Source organism: Salvia splendens, chromosome 21 (assembly GCF_004379255.2).
Source record: "Salvia splendens isolate huo1 chromosome 21, SspV2, whole genome shotgun sequence".
Classification (NCBI taxonomy): Eukaryota; Viridiplantae; Streptophyta; class Magnoliopsida; order Lamiales; family Lamiaceae; genus Salvia; species Salvia splendens.
In genome coordinates, this window is record NC_056052.1 from 22,194,674 (window position 1) to 22,209,720 (window position 15,047).

General features: G+C 35.6%; 3 protein-coding genes across 4 annotated transcripts; 1 reads left to right on the forward strand and 2 right to left on the reverse strand.

Annotated features, from left to right (window-relative positions):
- Positions 1 to 4,172: 4,172 nt before the first annotated feature.
- LOC121783673 lies at positions 4,173 to 5,521 on the forward strand. The gene is made up of 4 exons (XM_042181822.1): positions 4,173 to 4,250; positions 4,334 to 4,540; positions 4,638 to 4,814; positions 5,182 to 5,521. The coding sequence occupies exons 1-4, from the start codon at positions 4,245 to 4,247 to the stop codon at positions 5,227 to 5,229; spliced, it is 438 nt and encodes a 145-aa protein (XP_042037756.1). The 5' UTR covers positions 4,173 to 4,244; the 3' UTR covers positions 5,230 to 5,521.
- Positions 5,522 to 5,829: 308 nt separating this feature from the next.
- Positions 5,830 to 7,742, reverse strand: LOC121783461 (josephin-like protein). 2 transcript variants are annotated; one of them, XM_042181536.1, is made up of 3 exons: positions 7,576 to 7,742; positions 7,037 to 7,156; positions 5,830 to 6,702 (listed from the first exon to the last, which is right to left on the reverse strand). In XM_042181536.1, exons 2-3 carry the CDS (start codon positions 7,118 to 7,120, stop codon positions 6,247 to 6,249), a joined length of 540 nt encoding a protein of 179 aa, XP_042037470.1. In that variant the 5' UTR covers positions 7,121 to 7,156; positions 7,576 to 7,742; the 3' UTR covers positions 5,830 to 6,246. The 2 variants fall into 2 exon arrangements, with proteins under 2 accessions (XP_042037470.1, XP_042037469.1); XM_042181535.1 differs by having other exon boundaries at positions 7,581 to 7,740.
- A 362-nt stretch (positions 7,743 to 8,104) lies between these two features.
- Positions 8,105 to 15,011, reverse strand: LOC121783519 (AUGMIN subunit 3-like). The gene is made up of 18 exons (XM_042181611.1): positions 14,700 to 15,011; positions 13,982 to 14,018; positions 13,755 to 13,858; positions 13,156 to 13,351; positions 12,324 to 12,390; positions 11,814 to 11,917; positions 11,588 to 11,669; positions 11,141 to 11,195; positions 10,852 to 10,983; positions 10,327 to 10,396; positions 9,970 to 10,027; positions 9,800 to 9,855; positions 9,444 to 9,596; positions 9,184 to 9,295; positions 8,961 to 9,102; positions 8,685 to 8,760; positions 8,514 to 8,609; positions 8,105 to 8,414 (listed from the first exon to the last, which is right to left on the reverse strand). The coding sequence occupies exons 1-18, from the start codon at positions 14,876 to 14,878 to the stop codon at positions 8,283 to 8,285; spliced, it is 1,851 nt and encodes a 616-aa protein (XP_042037545.1). The 5' UTR covers positions 14,879 to 15,011; the 3' UTR covers positions 8,105 to 8,282.
- Between the last annotated feature and the right edge of the window lie 36 nt (positions 15,012 to 15,047).

Consider the following 15,047-nt stretch of genomic DNA (forward strand, 5'->3'; position numbering starts at 1 on the left):
ATCATCCCCGATGTGGGATAAATAACACTTAGTTAATTAATCCCTTAGTCTTTTCACATAGCTCATTTCTAGCTTTATTGTGACCAACTTTAATATATTATTTCTCACTCACCGAGAATCGGATTTGCGAAAATGAATATACTACGGTCATCTACTCGGAACGTAGATCGACGTTATTGCATTTAATTTCACAAAATTAAATGTCTTATAACATTTATTATTAGTCAAAAATCATTTGACCAAACACGATTCCAACAATAAATACTCAATATAGTTCATCTAAAAATAAACTTTATTCATGACTTATTATACTCTTTGGAACAAAATACCATCTCTACAGAGTAAATAAAAATAGGTAATATGTAATGTAAAGAAATTTAAATAGTACACTACGTATTAAATAAAACAGGAGTATTCTTTACTTAACACCCACCTAAAAAAATTTGAATCTAAGCCATAAATTAAATTGATTATTTGAGCTGATATTTTATTTTGAGTCCAGTGAGATGCGCCGCATGCCAGGTGAAAATTTTTGCCCCATTGCATGTGGGGTTAAAAAGGTCCTTTTTCGACTTTTATATGTAGCCTTTTTCTTTTTCTTTTCTTTTTTTGGTTTCTTGTGAGACATGAAACTGGGCTTATGTGAATTTCGACACCTTTTCTTATCTTAAGAATTAAAAATAGGCAGTCTTACTACCCTATCTTTTATTATGGTCTAATAAAATACGTAGTGTGACAGCATAATCCAAAATTTTATACTAATAATTTAGTTATGGTTTAAAGGGCTCATTGTCTTTCTTCACATATCTTGAAGTTCTCGAGTAGAGTGGGCTCATACTTTTTTACGATTTTTCAAAGTGATTATTAAAAAAAAAATGAATTTTCTAAATGATATACTACTCCGTAAGACAGCCAGTGATGATACCGATTTAAATAATCCGAAATTCTGAAATACTACATTTTCTTAGTATTATGGATATTAAGTTAGAATTATTTAAATAAAATCTTTTATTTCAATATTTAGATACAAAATTTATAATTGTATATGAAGTATAATCTGGATGTTCGAAGATACTATCTTCGACCACCAATAATTGTCTATTTTTAGTCCGAGTCTGATATAAATAAAAATAAAAGAAAATAAGTTGAAAAAGTTAGTGAAATATGTATTCCGCTTTCATAATATTTACGGAGTAATAAAATATGAGTAGAATGAGTTAATGAAATTTGAAATTTATTTATTATTTATGGTAAAAAGTTAAAATAGACGATTAATGGACATCGAACAAACAAAAATGGAAAAAAAAATTAATGTGGATGGAGGGATTAGCAAACTATGTTAATTTGAAATAAATTTATATCTCTACCGACCACATTGAGATAAATCTCAACCAGCCGACTAATTTTGTTGGGCTCAGAGTCAAAGAAAAAGTCAAAACTTTCTGTCTTTTGTGATAAAACTTATTCAATTAGTCAAACATATTTATTTATTTCCCCAATTATCTCGTTTGTGATTTTCCCAAATGTAAGAAAAATTAAATGAAAATAACTCTTTAAAAATATAGGGTCTTTGTGTCAATATTGAAAAGCAAAGATCATAAAACAACTTTTATTTTCATTATTAAAGTTAAAAAGTCATAAATATAAATTAAAAATAAAGTACTCCATGAAAGTAATTTTGATGGCAAATAAAATTGATACTATGTAAATTCGTCTGATCCATACAGGGTTAGGGATCGACTCACCACATACCAACCATATTGCATATCGACCTACAAAGTAGGAAAACACTATTAAATTCGATCTTTGAAAATACATATAACTCTTGGTACGGCAGTTCCTTACCAATCGTTCGGGATTAGATTTTAATTTTGTTATTGCGTTCACTATGGCATTGAAGAAGAGTAATAACATAAAATACCATTTGACGTGAAAAAGAGGTTCTTTTATTTAAGGCAAAATTAAAAGAAACCAAAAGAACACAAGATATGGTGTTGCTTTCGTTACGCTTTGACTTATTTCACAAAAATAGGATGTTCTTATTAAAAATGAAATAATAAATTGATATGAAGGAAAGATAAAAAGCAACAGCTTGCAACTTTTTCGGTTCAATCAATTCAATTGCTGGAAGAGTAAAAGAATTTAAAGCAGCGACACAAAAATAGACAAATAATGTTTGATTTCAGCAGAAAAGTTGAATTCATTTGTTTCCAGTTTTGCAAATATTTCAGAAAATAATAAATACGTGTCACCCATCCCGTGAGTGACAGACAATTCAATAAATCATCAATAGCAAATTATTATTCAAAACCAAAAATAAATATTTTGAAAAAAATACAGTGCTGATTACTACTCTCATCAAAACCTATTTCCTATGTCTGTTTGGAGCTTTTGCTCAGCCAGCAGCAGAAGCAGGCGTCACACTCACATGGAATCAAACTTTATTGCTTTCTTAAATTTCAATATTCAAAAAATCAAACCAAAATCAATTTTAATTATAGTACTTAATACTATCATAAATTATGGATATCAAAGTAAAAATATTGAGAGATGTCAATGATTATAAGTTTTTAAATATAACTAAATGATACTAGTATTTAGGACATTTTTGTTAGTTTTCAAATAATCGTTTTCGATAGTGTAATGGTACATGATTTAGGATATAAAATAGTAGTAGTAGTAGTAGTATATTCTCGTTTCTTCTAATCTCGTCTCATCATTTTTGATAGTTTAAATGACCCATCGTTTTTTATACCAAAATATTTGCCATGTTCAATTTGACAATAACTTTATAGTATGAATTACATGCTCTGACGATTGATTCTAATTCTAATATTATTGAACCATGAAAATAAATAAGAATTGCCGATTTTAAACCAAATGAAAATCGAAACCGTCAATATATTAAGATGGCTGCATCATTAGGTCATGTAGGAGGAAGGGATTTTTTATATGTTGACAATATATAGATAATTAAGTTAATGGTTTTTGAGATGAGTTCAAATGAATGTAGTGATAGGGAAGAAGCTTAAGGCAGTTAAACAGTGATAAAATTATTATGTTCAAACTCAAGATCAATCTCATTATCTGTTTCTCTATCCCTTCATCGACATTTTAATTCATTCTCTTCTTTTCAATTTTCCCTCAAGCTTTTTCCTATACTTTTTCCTTGCTTTTACTTAACACACACTTCCCACTGCCCACACCAATTCATTGCCAAACACCTCACCCCAAGTGGTCGCACCCCCCACTCTACGTTAGTGATCGAGATACGTCGATACCGCAGGTCTATGTTCATTCCAACGACTTTCTAAAAAAACAGATGTAATATTTGTGTAATTTCAGATTTTATATCTCAGGATATGACAATAAATGCAAAAATTTATATCGAAACGACGACCTATCTCAAGATCTGGACCACTAATAACAAGTGAAATATTGTCGTATGAGCATGTAAAATTAACTGCTAACATATTTCTTCAATCTAACGAGAAGTATCTAGTTCCGTCAACAATTCGGCTTACAATCTTGTTTAATTTATTGGAGTATGATTTTGTGATTGTGTATTTGCACCATCGCAATTCCCAACTATCACAACACAAAAAATTCAGATTCATACCAAATACTCCTAAATTATAAGAATTGTATTTTTTCACGTCATAGCTTTGACCAATTTTTTAGAGGAAATTGGTAGAGTGACTATTTATAAACATAAAAAAACAAAAGAAAAAGAAAAAAAAAGGAAAAGGACGCCCGGATGCCCAAGGTTTTCGGTTCCGACGGTTAACCATGGAACCGTAACCGCCGGTTCCCGGTTCCGAACTGGAACCGTGACTTTTTTCTTGAACCAGAACTGCCATATTTTGAACTGCGGCCCGGTTCCGGTTCCAAATTTTACGAAGCGAAAAACCGTACAAACCGTCAGAAAACCGACGGTTCCGAACCGAAACCGTAACCGTCGGTTTTGGAACCGAAACCGGAACCGTGAAACACCCTCGCGGTTTGGTTCCGGTTCGACAATTTCCGAAACTGGAACCGGCGGTTCCGAACCGTAACCGCCGGTTCCGGAACTGTGGGCATCCCCATACAAAACCAGGTGGGCCCCATAACTAGTGTTTTTCTCTTTCATTCCCTCCCTTTAAATACTGGACAAAGCATGCGCCACTGAAAAGCTCATTCCTAAAAGTCTCTCACATCATTCTCACGCATATTCTATCTTCTCTGCAAATCAACAACCAATTTCCATGGAGGTAGTAGTAGTAGTAGTAAACCCCAACCGCCTCCTTCACTTTTTCCTCTACAAATTGACAATGTCACTCTCTTCTCACTGCAGGATTTCTACTGGAGGAGCCACGTCCCCCCCTTCGGCAGCTGGGATTGCCACAACGACGATCTCCCCTTCACTCAGTGCTTCGAATCTGCGCGCCAAGCCTCTCTCCTCCGCTACAGCTACTCCGAGGACCGCGATCTCTACGTCGCCGGCGATTTGTACGACAATGAAGTCCTCACTCCTGCCGTCATCGTTGTTCCTCGCCGCCGTGTAAGCTCCTTCTCCACCCCTAATTCATCTCCTAATCTCTAATTCCGATGTGAGGTATTCGATTTGAGTGACTGAATCGGTTAATTGTGAGGTGCAGGGGAAGGCAGTGTATCCTAGAGAGAGAGAGGGGAAGAATCAGAAAGATGCGTGGGCGGAATGCGACTGCGATCTGAGTTCCTCGCCGAGCCCTGCCCCTCGGAGACAAGCTCCGAAAGCTGTTGATGAAGATCTGTATAAGATCTCTCCTCACCTCCCCCGTCAACAAGCCAAAAAGGTAAACAATCCTTGGCTTTTTTTTCCGAAATTTCCTTCCATTTTTCTACAAATGTGAATGAGTGCGAGGTGTTTATTTCAAAAAGCAAAGATCTATCAATCCCAGAGTAATAATATTTGGTACTCCTACTAGAAAATACATTTGGCAGTAACTTCCTCATACGAATAAAGTTAATTGCAAAGTTTCCAAAGAAAAGTACGTCGTTGGAATCTAGCAATTATCACGTCTCTCACCTTTCGAATAACATCATGAATTTTGTCTATTTCAACTGCGTATATACACAGAATATGCAGCGGTCTCTTTACATTTTTGTTTGAATATTCAATTTCTCTTGTTTTGAGCTCTGATGAAATTTTGCATTGTGCAGAAAAAAAGATGGGGTTTCTTCAGGTGCCTGCGACCCTGCGTTAATTAAGAGATTCATAGGTTTTGGTAAATACAAGAATTATGGGGGAAAGTAGTATGAATTTTTAAATTTAGTGCTAGTTTATTTTGCTTTTAAAATCATTATCTTATCCTGATAGTGATAATGATATGATGATAATGATACCCACTCTTAATCTTGGTGTTAATTGCTTCTCTTTTTTGTCGCCTTTTTAACGAGTAGAATATGTGGTCATATTGCTTTAGGCTTATTTTGAGAATTTAAACTGCAAGTTATCATTGTAATCATTCTACACCATCATTATCTTTCTCTCTTTCTTCAATCGGCTGTTTTACACTGTTTCGTCGTTTATTTGTTTTTGAAGGCTACACTGTTTCATCTTGCGGCGAACAATTTGCTATTTTTGTTGTGTCATTTCATTTTTAAGCAACTCAATTATTTTGTATGATTATCTTCAAGGATGAGTTGCCAATATTAGTATTACGTAAATAACATCAATCTCAAATGCTAGCATGTCAAGTCGCATTCTTGCTGAAAAGAAGATTTGCAGAGGAAGAAAACACTCTAAAAAACAAAGATAAATGTAATGTCAGAAAAAGTGAGGCATAAAAAATTAACAACACAGCACCCTTTTTGAAACATTGTATAAATACACAATCTGAAACATGAAATTAAATGTAAGCATAGGTGAAAGCGTACTTACAAACAGAGCATTTATCAAAAGTATATAGATGCAGATTCGATTTGAAAGCGAGATATCTAATGCAAGAAAGCAGAATATACAACAGTTAATGCCTTTGGTTTAAGTTCAAGATCAACGAACATACCAGAAAGCAGCTGCACAATTGAAGCTTGCAAAGCCTTGAGACAGCTTAGGAATAGGAATGACACAAAACAAAAAACAAAACTCTTTCCATGTCGAACTTATTAACGCCTTAAACTTCTCAAGTTCAAAAGAGTTAGTCACACGAAGAGCCTTATGCTGCGTCGAATAGGCTGCCAAAAGGCATAGGACGAAAACAAAACTCCTTTGTTGTTCCTTTAATCTCAGTCTTCGCCATTCATGACAAGCAAAATCTCGCCTCCAGTTGAAATCACACCATCCATGAGTTCAGTTATTTCTTCAGTATTCTTGAATTGATAGGGAGAGGAAAAATCACTATCCAGATTGTACCAAGCACTATCAACTCTTCTCAAGGCAATCCAATGCCTGCCTTTCCATAGGCCGCCATACCTTTTGACCGGAACATTGAGCACGATGCCAAACAATTTATCATCAAGACCAATTGTGGATGCCCCACATCTCCGATCATGCCATTTTACCGTCTTACCCCTTTCTTCAAGTGCGGCAATCAGTACATTGACATCATAGTTCCCTGTAACCACATTGTGATGAGACTTAAAAACAACTGACAATGGAGTCCATGATGACTGGTTCGGATCCTGAAGGTCAAGTCTTCGAGCAATGGCATTCAATGCCGCTCTTGAAAATGCATCCTTCTCCTAAACCACAAATCACAAACTCCATTACAAAATTAATCATTCCAAAGGGTTCAGATACAACTAAGCAAGACGAGTATAACAACAGACCAACAAATTACTAATGTGGTAGTCATTCATATTCAGGGCACACAAATTTATCTAAACACATACAAAATCCATATTTTGCATCCAGTTATAGTAAAATTTAGTCTGACAGCATACTGCGATACGTAGTCGTACGTTATACTACTTAGCTCCCAACGATAAAAACATTCGACTAAACACACCAAGTAGACGAATTGTTTTAGGGGAACTATGAAAGTAGAAGCAGCCATGGGTTTTGAGGTAGGGATACCTGGAAGAGATTGTTGAGGGTGTGCAATAAGCAGAATTGCAGTCTTTGCCTCTCATGGTATATCAATTTCCTCTCAGTAGCCATGATCCACGGAATCTAGAATCGCACAAAGAAACAAGCCTACAAATGACAAAATTAAACTAGATTTCAAATAATCGGTTTCTCAAAGGTAGATACTATAATATAGGATATGTTTTCCTCAAATTAGGGGGAAAATGCATCCATCACCAGCATCAATACGACTCACGAATAGAAACAGTACAAGCAGGAATCAATTGTGAAGAAATTAATCCAGCATCATATAAGAAATCTAGGTGATCTGCAGACGAATCCCAAGCGCGAAAACAAGAGAAGAACAGTGTTATAGTATGATAAGGTCAATTAACATGCTGTAACGTGATCCTGGATCATAATTAAGAGTTTTTTTCAATTAGATTTTCATACACCGGGCACAATGAGTCTAGAACAAAATGAACTGAAACCAAATAACTTGAAACGAAAAGTCCAGCAAAAGGAAATTAATTTAAGCAAGTAAAAACCTCACAATTCGTTTCATTGATTCACCGCCGGGGAAAGATATGCAGAGAGAATTGTAGAGGGAAAGAGACGAGCAAAACCGATCTAAAATTACTGTCTTCTCAGCAACTCATGATTTCGAAATGAGGAAATTATATCTGATCGGGTTTGGAAAATATTATAAATGTGTTGTAATTTGTTTAAATTTAGAAGAGTTTCAAATCAAAATAAAAATAAAAATTATCAATTCTATTTCAAGTTTTAGTAGTTCGATTTATCAATTCTATTTAAAGTTTTAGTAATTATGCCAATTATATCTCAATCTCTTAAACTTCTTTATCTCAATCTCACTAAGTCACTATTGAGTTCTGCTAAATAATGTGGAGTAGGAGTATTATTTTTCTTTGAAAAGCAAATTATATATGAGAATATTAGTATTAATATTTCACTTCAAATTTAAAAGGAGAAAAAAATTGACAATTTCAAATTTAAGAGAATTCACATTCGCATAACTAATCAAAATAAATCGCACAACGACATCATAACCTGTACTTAAAAGAAGCAAACGGTTTTACATTAAAAACCAAGCGTAGCACAAAATCAAATGCTAATTATCTGTAGCTGAAATACAAGCACTTCCATTTTGGTAGAAATGAAATGAATGCATCATTTTTCTTCAGAGAAGAGATGATGATATTATATACATACAAAGAGTATTCTGTACGTTGGATTACGACGCCTGCAACGCCCTGACTCGAGCAGTCAGTTCCTTGACCTGGTTCCTCAAACGTTCTGGGTTGCAGAAGAAATCAACGAATACTCGCCTCTGAACAGCAATCTCTTGTGAATGATGTTTAACGATCTGCATTGAGTCGAAGATGTTGGGATTCACTAACACTATCATATATAACTCCAAGAATCGGTTTGGAAAAGTTTAGGATTGGGTGTAGGCAGATCGTACCTCATTCTTCTTGCAGTGTTCGAGGGTGACATCTTCAACTGCAGCTGAGAGCTTTGCATTGATTTTTCCCATCTCATCCAGCTCCTTCATTAGAGTCTACCAAACATACATCATCGTAAGTATCAAGAGAACAGTCGATTTAAAATGGCAAATATTAGCAGTAGCGCGTACCCAGGGAGTCAATATAGGTTGAGCCGTCGTAGATGATGCAAACAATAACTGCTGCAAACTTTGAACAAGGGTACACCTGAAACAACATACACAGTAAAGATTATGATTGTCTTCTTATATGACTCAAACACCAAAGACCTTTTTAGGACGATTAGGAAACTTTCAACATGGTGCTTTACAAATATTTCCAGTGCTCGATTTCCATGAGCGAAATGGTATGATAGTAGTCATGCATAAATGATATGGCACCATGACTTCCACATGCTAATAACTTACAGTTCATTAATACATCTATTCCTGTCCTCGGGAAGGGTATATTCCAGGTCAGATTGCAGAGTCATCAGCTCCGAGTGAAGGTTGGATAATTGCTGTACAATGCCAGGCACGGACACATACGTTGACAAACCAGCTTGAGCATCTGTGGATTCACGAATTTGCATGATATATAATTCAATAATTTTATTCAGAAACAACCAATATGCCTTTTAAGACATCTCACTTGAATAGATGCTCAGAAGATCTCTAACACCATGGAGAAAAGTGTCACGGTCATCAACAGCTCCTTGTTCGGGTAAATCAGAGGCAGCTTGAACCAGTGCCATGCAACGACCCTTGAAAGAGGATATAACATACGCACAAAGTGCATAAAGTATTAGCAATGAGTACAAGGGACACAAAACAGAGAATAGAGAATGTGAGCCAGATTGCCAATATCATAGGTCAGATAATTGGCCTAAATTATCTTAGGTGCATCCTTACCACTCTGCCTTCACTTGCTGACAGGTATCCTTGCAGTTCTGATTCGACTACCTTCAGCAAGGAATAAGCACCAAGCATAGTCTTCTTTTCCATTTGACAGGCTAATTTCAAAAATTGATGTCGAGATAGCTGATTCATCAAATGATTTATGAACTGCAGAAGGTAAAAAGGTGAAGAGGTCATTTATATCTATAAGTATTTTCAGAATACATGCTTTAAGAAATGTAGTCAAGATTAATCCGGTGTGATTAAAAAAGCAATTACTCTTTAGCACGGAGTGAACATAGTTTACTCGTCAACTGAATGTTATTCATGCAAAATGAGAAAATATAATAAGGTAGGTAAGTGGTAAATACCCCTTTTTGTTGATTTATATAAAATTCCTGACGCATGACTTTTAAATCATAGTCCCCTACACAAAGCAAGAAACTTGTCGTTTTAACACTAGAAGCACAACAAAGTGAGGATCCTGATTATGTGAAATGGATTATCAACAGAAAAATAAGCAATCAGGACACAAACATACCTTGCAAAATATATGTGTCCTGCAGCTGAGCAAGCTCCCAGCAAAGATCAGGAATTGTCTGGAGAATAGATAGGTTGCAATAATGAGATAAAATCAACAATGAGAAGATGACATTCAGGACTGACAATGATCGCCTTTACTCCTAACAAAGACCTAGGGTGCATACCACAATCTCTTATTGATGAGTAGGTCGAAAAAAATCATACTCAAAATGCTATTGCTAAGCAGAAAAAAATTGAAATAAAAAGGGCTAGAACCCAATCTTCTGTGCAAGAGTATAAATAGCATTTGAGCTGCAATGTAGAGTGGGACTGTTCAGGAGAAACCATTATGACAAAATTCCAGCTGTTGCCAAACCTCAGATAATAACTTCTCTTCTTTGCGATACAAAGTTGATAGTTCTCCAGTCAGCTCAGCATGCTTTCTCCTACTCGGTATATTAACCATGATAAAACATATCAAATATATAACACAAGGAACCAAAAAAAACTAACTTAACAAAATAAGAAATATGTATCGACAAGCTTGAAGCAAGAATCACATCTGTGAACATGTGCAATTATAACAGAGTCCACGCATATCATATCCGAATTAGCAAATTACATGAAGTCACACACTTCTTTCAAGAGGCAAAAAGAGTGTGCTTTCTAAACATTTTACATCATAAAAAATAATGGATTTAATCTATAATTATTTTTTCTGTCTTAAAATCCTCTATAATTGGAAACATGTCTACATTTTAAAAAGAAGATAAAAACAATCAAACAGTAGATTGCACAATATGTCAAGTAGAATTATCTCTACGAACAAAGAATATCTTATTCTTCATAGATCACTCAAACAATATAAAGAATTTTTTTTTTTGAGGAGGTAAACTACTACCTAAGAGAATGAAGGTCAAGATGGATATGTGCTTCATCTGATGTTACTTGAGTTTTAAGTGTCACGAGGAAGGCTTGCTGCTTAGCATTCTCAACTTGAGCTTCCACCCATTGTCTTTCACTTGTCCCAAATCTGGCACAAACTAACAGCGATAAGTACTCAGGAGACCCTATTCATTACAGCTCAACAAAAGAATCATTAATGTGGGAAATCCTATTTCAGAATTTACCTGTTAAAAGCTAAAATTTGAAAATAATTTGAAATTACTTAGACAATTAAGGATACCTACATGGACCGGAGCCGCTGCAACTCAGTAAGGCGTTGATGCTGTGTGTTTTCAGAGTCTACAACATGAATCAAACAAAAAATCAAAGGCTGTGGCACACATATGATCAATGAACATACGAATTTAGACATTTGAGGTTTGTGCATGTTTCCAGAATGCACTTATCATAATCAGACTGAGATATGAAGCAAACATGAATGAAGTTATAATTCAACCATCCAATATTGATTCTTGTAGACTTGTAGTTTTTTTCTTTTCTTTCTGTTTCATTCGGGATCAATGAATTTATTCAAGACAGATGATCAAGAACATAGGAAAAGGAAGGCACAAACCCAATATATAAAAACACACAAATAGCCCCGATTGCACTTACACTATTGCACACACTCCGTCATGTGAATGACAGAGAATCAATAGAGGAGAGAGAAAAGTGGGATTGGAAAGATATACCTCTAACCATGACATTGGAGATCTCATTGAGACTAACCCATGAGCATTTAGACCCCTCCTCGGCCACTAACCTGTAAGGGCCCTATTGGAAACACATGACCCCTCCATTCAGATGTATGAAACCAGTTTAACTATCCTTTCAATATCTAGATAAACAGGCACCAAACCTCAAAAGAACTAGAGGTCAATATAGAATAATTAGGAAAAGGGGGAGCGTCTTCTATACCGTGTCCAGTTGCTTTGAAAACCATTGATTTAGTTCCTTCATGCAGGCAGCATCCGCAAGCAAGTATGAGTGGAAATCAGCATATGTCAAGTAGATTCCATCATCTGCATGCCAAAAGAACATTAAACAGGCACATGGAAGACATGGTTGAACTGCTGAAGTCAAACAACTTGATATAATTTTTTTCTCTTAGTCAGATAGTCATCATCTTGATGAATCTTACAGTGAGTTTCTTTTCTATTTACTCGATTACTATACCTCGAATAAAAATACCAAGTACATCACTTATAAGAGAAACGATCCCGAGTTTTTATTTCCCCATCTAAAGAATTACAACCCCTTAATTAATTGTTTCAGAGCACTGAAACTATGCGTCTTTACTTATAGTATAAATGCTATTAAAAAAATAACGATTTACAATTTTCTACCTAAAACTGTGCATCCATACAAAAAAATTATAATAAAAAATATTCTTGCTTGTAATATCAAAGAAATAAGGAAAAATATTACCATCCCCTGAATGATAATGTGCCAACTCCTCAGCAGTAGAAGCTAATCGTCCAAGAACTGCATTCATCTATGACCAAGGGAAAATAATTAAAATGACAAGTATGATATGGTCACATGAATTTCTGTAAGGTCGGAAATGTATCACAATGACCACGACGTTACAAAATTTAAAATAATGCAGGGGTTTCTTTGCACAAACTGATCTTACCAATGAATTCAGCAAGGCAATTGTTTTGGGTTCAAACATGTGTGATGATAAAGAGGAACTAGTGAACTACAACTATCACCTTCAAGATTTTGTCCTACTGTCAACTTGAATGTAGCACAAATGCAGTCCCTCTTCTATAGGAGTATTTTTCTTTGGTTAAGCACTACATGCATAATTTGTCCCAAAAAGCCACCTGGTGATATTTTAGATCAACTTCCAAACTTGATAGCATATACCCTCCAAGATTTATTTCTTTGGCGAGTTGGAATCTAAAAGAAACTACGCCTGTTTAATTCTTTTGGACATTCTAATAATTCAAATCTATTTCCATAATTCTTAAGTATCTCACATGAGAATACATCAATAATCATCACATAAGAAAACTACACCTATTTCAAGCACTACTGCCTGTCTAGGCATATTTGAGTAGTTTTACAAACCAAATAAACTTGTATACAGTTAAAATGAAAGTGCAGCATGTGGAGCAATGTAGTAGTATCAAAGACAATAGATGCAGACATGCAATTTAATATCATCACCTGGAACTTTATTATAACAAGAGAAGAGGCCACAAAATTCATATTAAGACTATGAGGGCTGGAAAGTTGATATATACTAGCATACCTCTAAATTTCTTGCTGAAAGGCTATCATCAATGGTAGTTAGTTGTCCATTGGCATTGGATGTTGCAGCAACTCTTGCTCTTCTCCCTTGAATTAATGACGAAGCCTGCCCTGTGAGCGTATCATTCTGAAATTGCAGATGCCGAAGCTGCTTTTGTAACTCCAGAGCTTCAGCTTTTGCTGCTACAGTGGCATCACTGAATAAAAAAGGATATGTATGACAGTATGAGGAACAGAAGTGTGGGAGGATAAACATACAGGTTTCTTACGTAATAGGTATTAAAGAAAATCACAAACTCAGAATCTTGGCTTTCTTCTCACTTTTACAAGATCATGGATTTCAAAATAAGACTACAAATCAAATGAAGGAAAGACATATGCATTGATCCCGTCGAAATGGATAGAACTAATTATAGCTTTCGAAGGCTTTTTTGATAGTGAGAGCATGTTGTTCTTGTGAAGAAAAAAACTAGTTTTTCTTACTATACTCATGCTGTTATTAACTAGTAGTAGTATTATGCACAACGACTATTACTGACTTTATAATGATTTTAAATTCGGAATAAAGATATTGACAGAAGTGCAAAACATAATGCGTACCGAATTTCTTTCAGTCCTTCTTCAGTTCCAAAGACAGCCTCTTGGTTGTCTCTCCTGGCTGAAAATGCTGAAATACTGTCAAAAGCAAAGTCCAAATCTTCTCCCTAATTACAAGTAAAACATATGAGCTTGAGCTTAGAGTGACTGATGTATCAAAGAAATCAATATCTTCAACTGCAGAGTCTAAGCTGAAAAGGAGTACCCAAAAGCTTTAAAAAATAAAATACCTCCAAAAGCTTCCCATCTTGCAGAAACTGCTCATATCTACAGGCAAATCGAACGCGATAGTTAGCAAGATCAAGAGCGCTTCTATCTTAGCATAGATAGGTGAACGAGAAAAATAAGAAGCACCAAACATAAAAAAGCATAGTGGCACGTGGCAACATGAGTAACTACGCCAAACAAAATAGAAAATGAAAACACACTAGCGTTGCATATTGAAAGGCTTTACATTCTCAATAATTTAGTTTCAGTTTTTTGTGTTTCGGTATTTCATCAAACATCCACAGTACTTGCTCACGGTGTCAAAATGCCATATTAGTCACCAGATCAAGAGTGCAAGGTGTCTACAAAAGTTAAGATTCGATTATCTACTGTGAAAGACAACATATTGGGGGAATTGGGAACCATAAACACGAAATCAAACAGCCAGCTATGTCAGTACGACCAGTGGTAATTCATCCAATTCTCACCGTTGGACCCAAAGAGAGCCAAATCAGCCGAATAGAGAGAATAACCTAACTTTAAAAAACGAGAAATCAACGTCATTCTTCCTCCCAATTTTTAGCATAATCGAAGAAGACACCAGCCACAATATAATCCAAATAAATAAAACGAACAAAACTATGCAGAAACCCATATTTTCTCCATCAATTTCGCTACGTGAGTGAGGCAGTAGCACAAGGCAAAATGTGAAATTGATGAAGATGAGAGAGGAGTGGTTACTGAGAGAGTTCGGAGGGAGAGAGGACATTGGAGGGGCGGAGGCTGGAGCAGAGCCAGTCGAGAATGGGGCGAACGTCGTCGTACTGGAAGGGCCATTCGAAGCTGTCCGGGTCCAACGAACCGGGACCTCCTCCGTAGCCCAATTCCGACAACAAGCCACAGAGGCGAGCGCCGCTCATCTCCCCGTCGGAAAATGGCAGTTCCTGGTTCAGATCCGCCGGAGATCTAGTCTCCGATATTGCTCCAGATGATGAAGTGTGGGCAACGGATTACAGTATTGGCGCCGGCCTCGCCTTTTACTCACTCAAAATTTCAAAATGAAGATGCAATATAATTTAAATTATTATT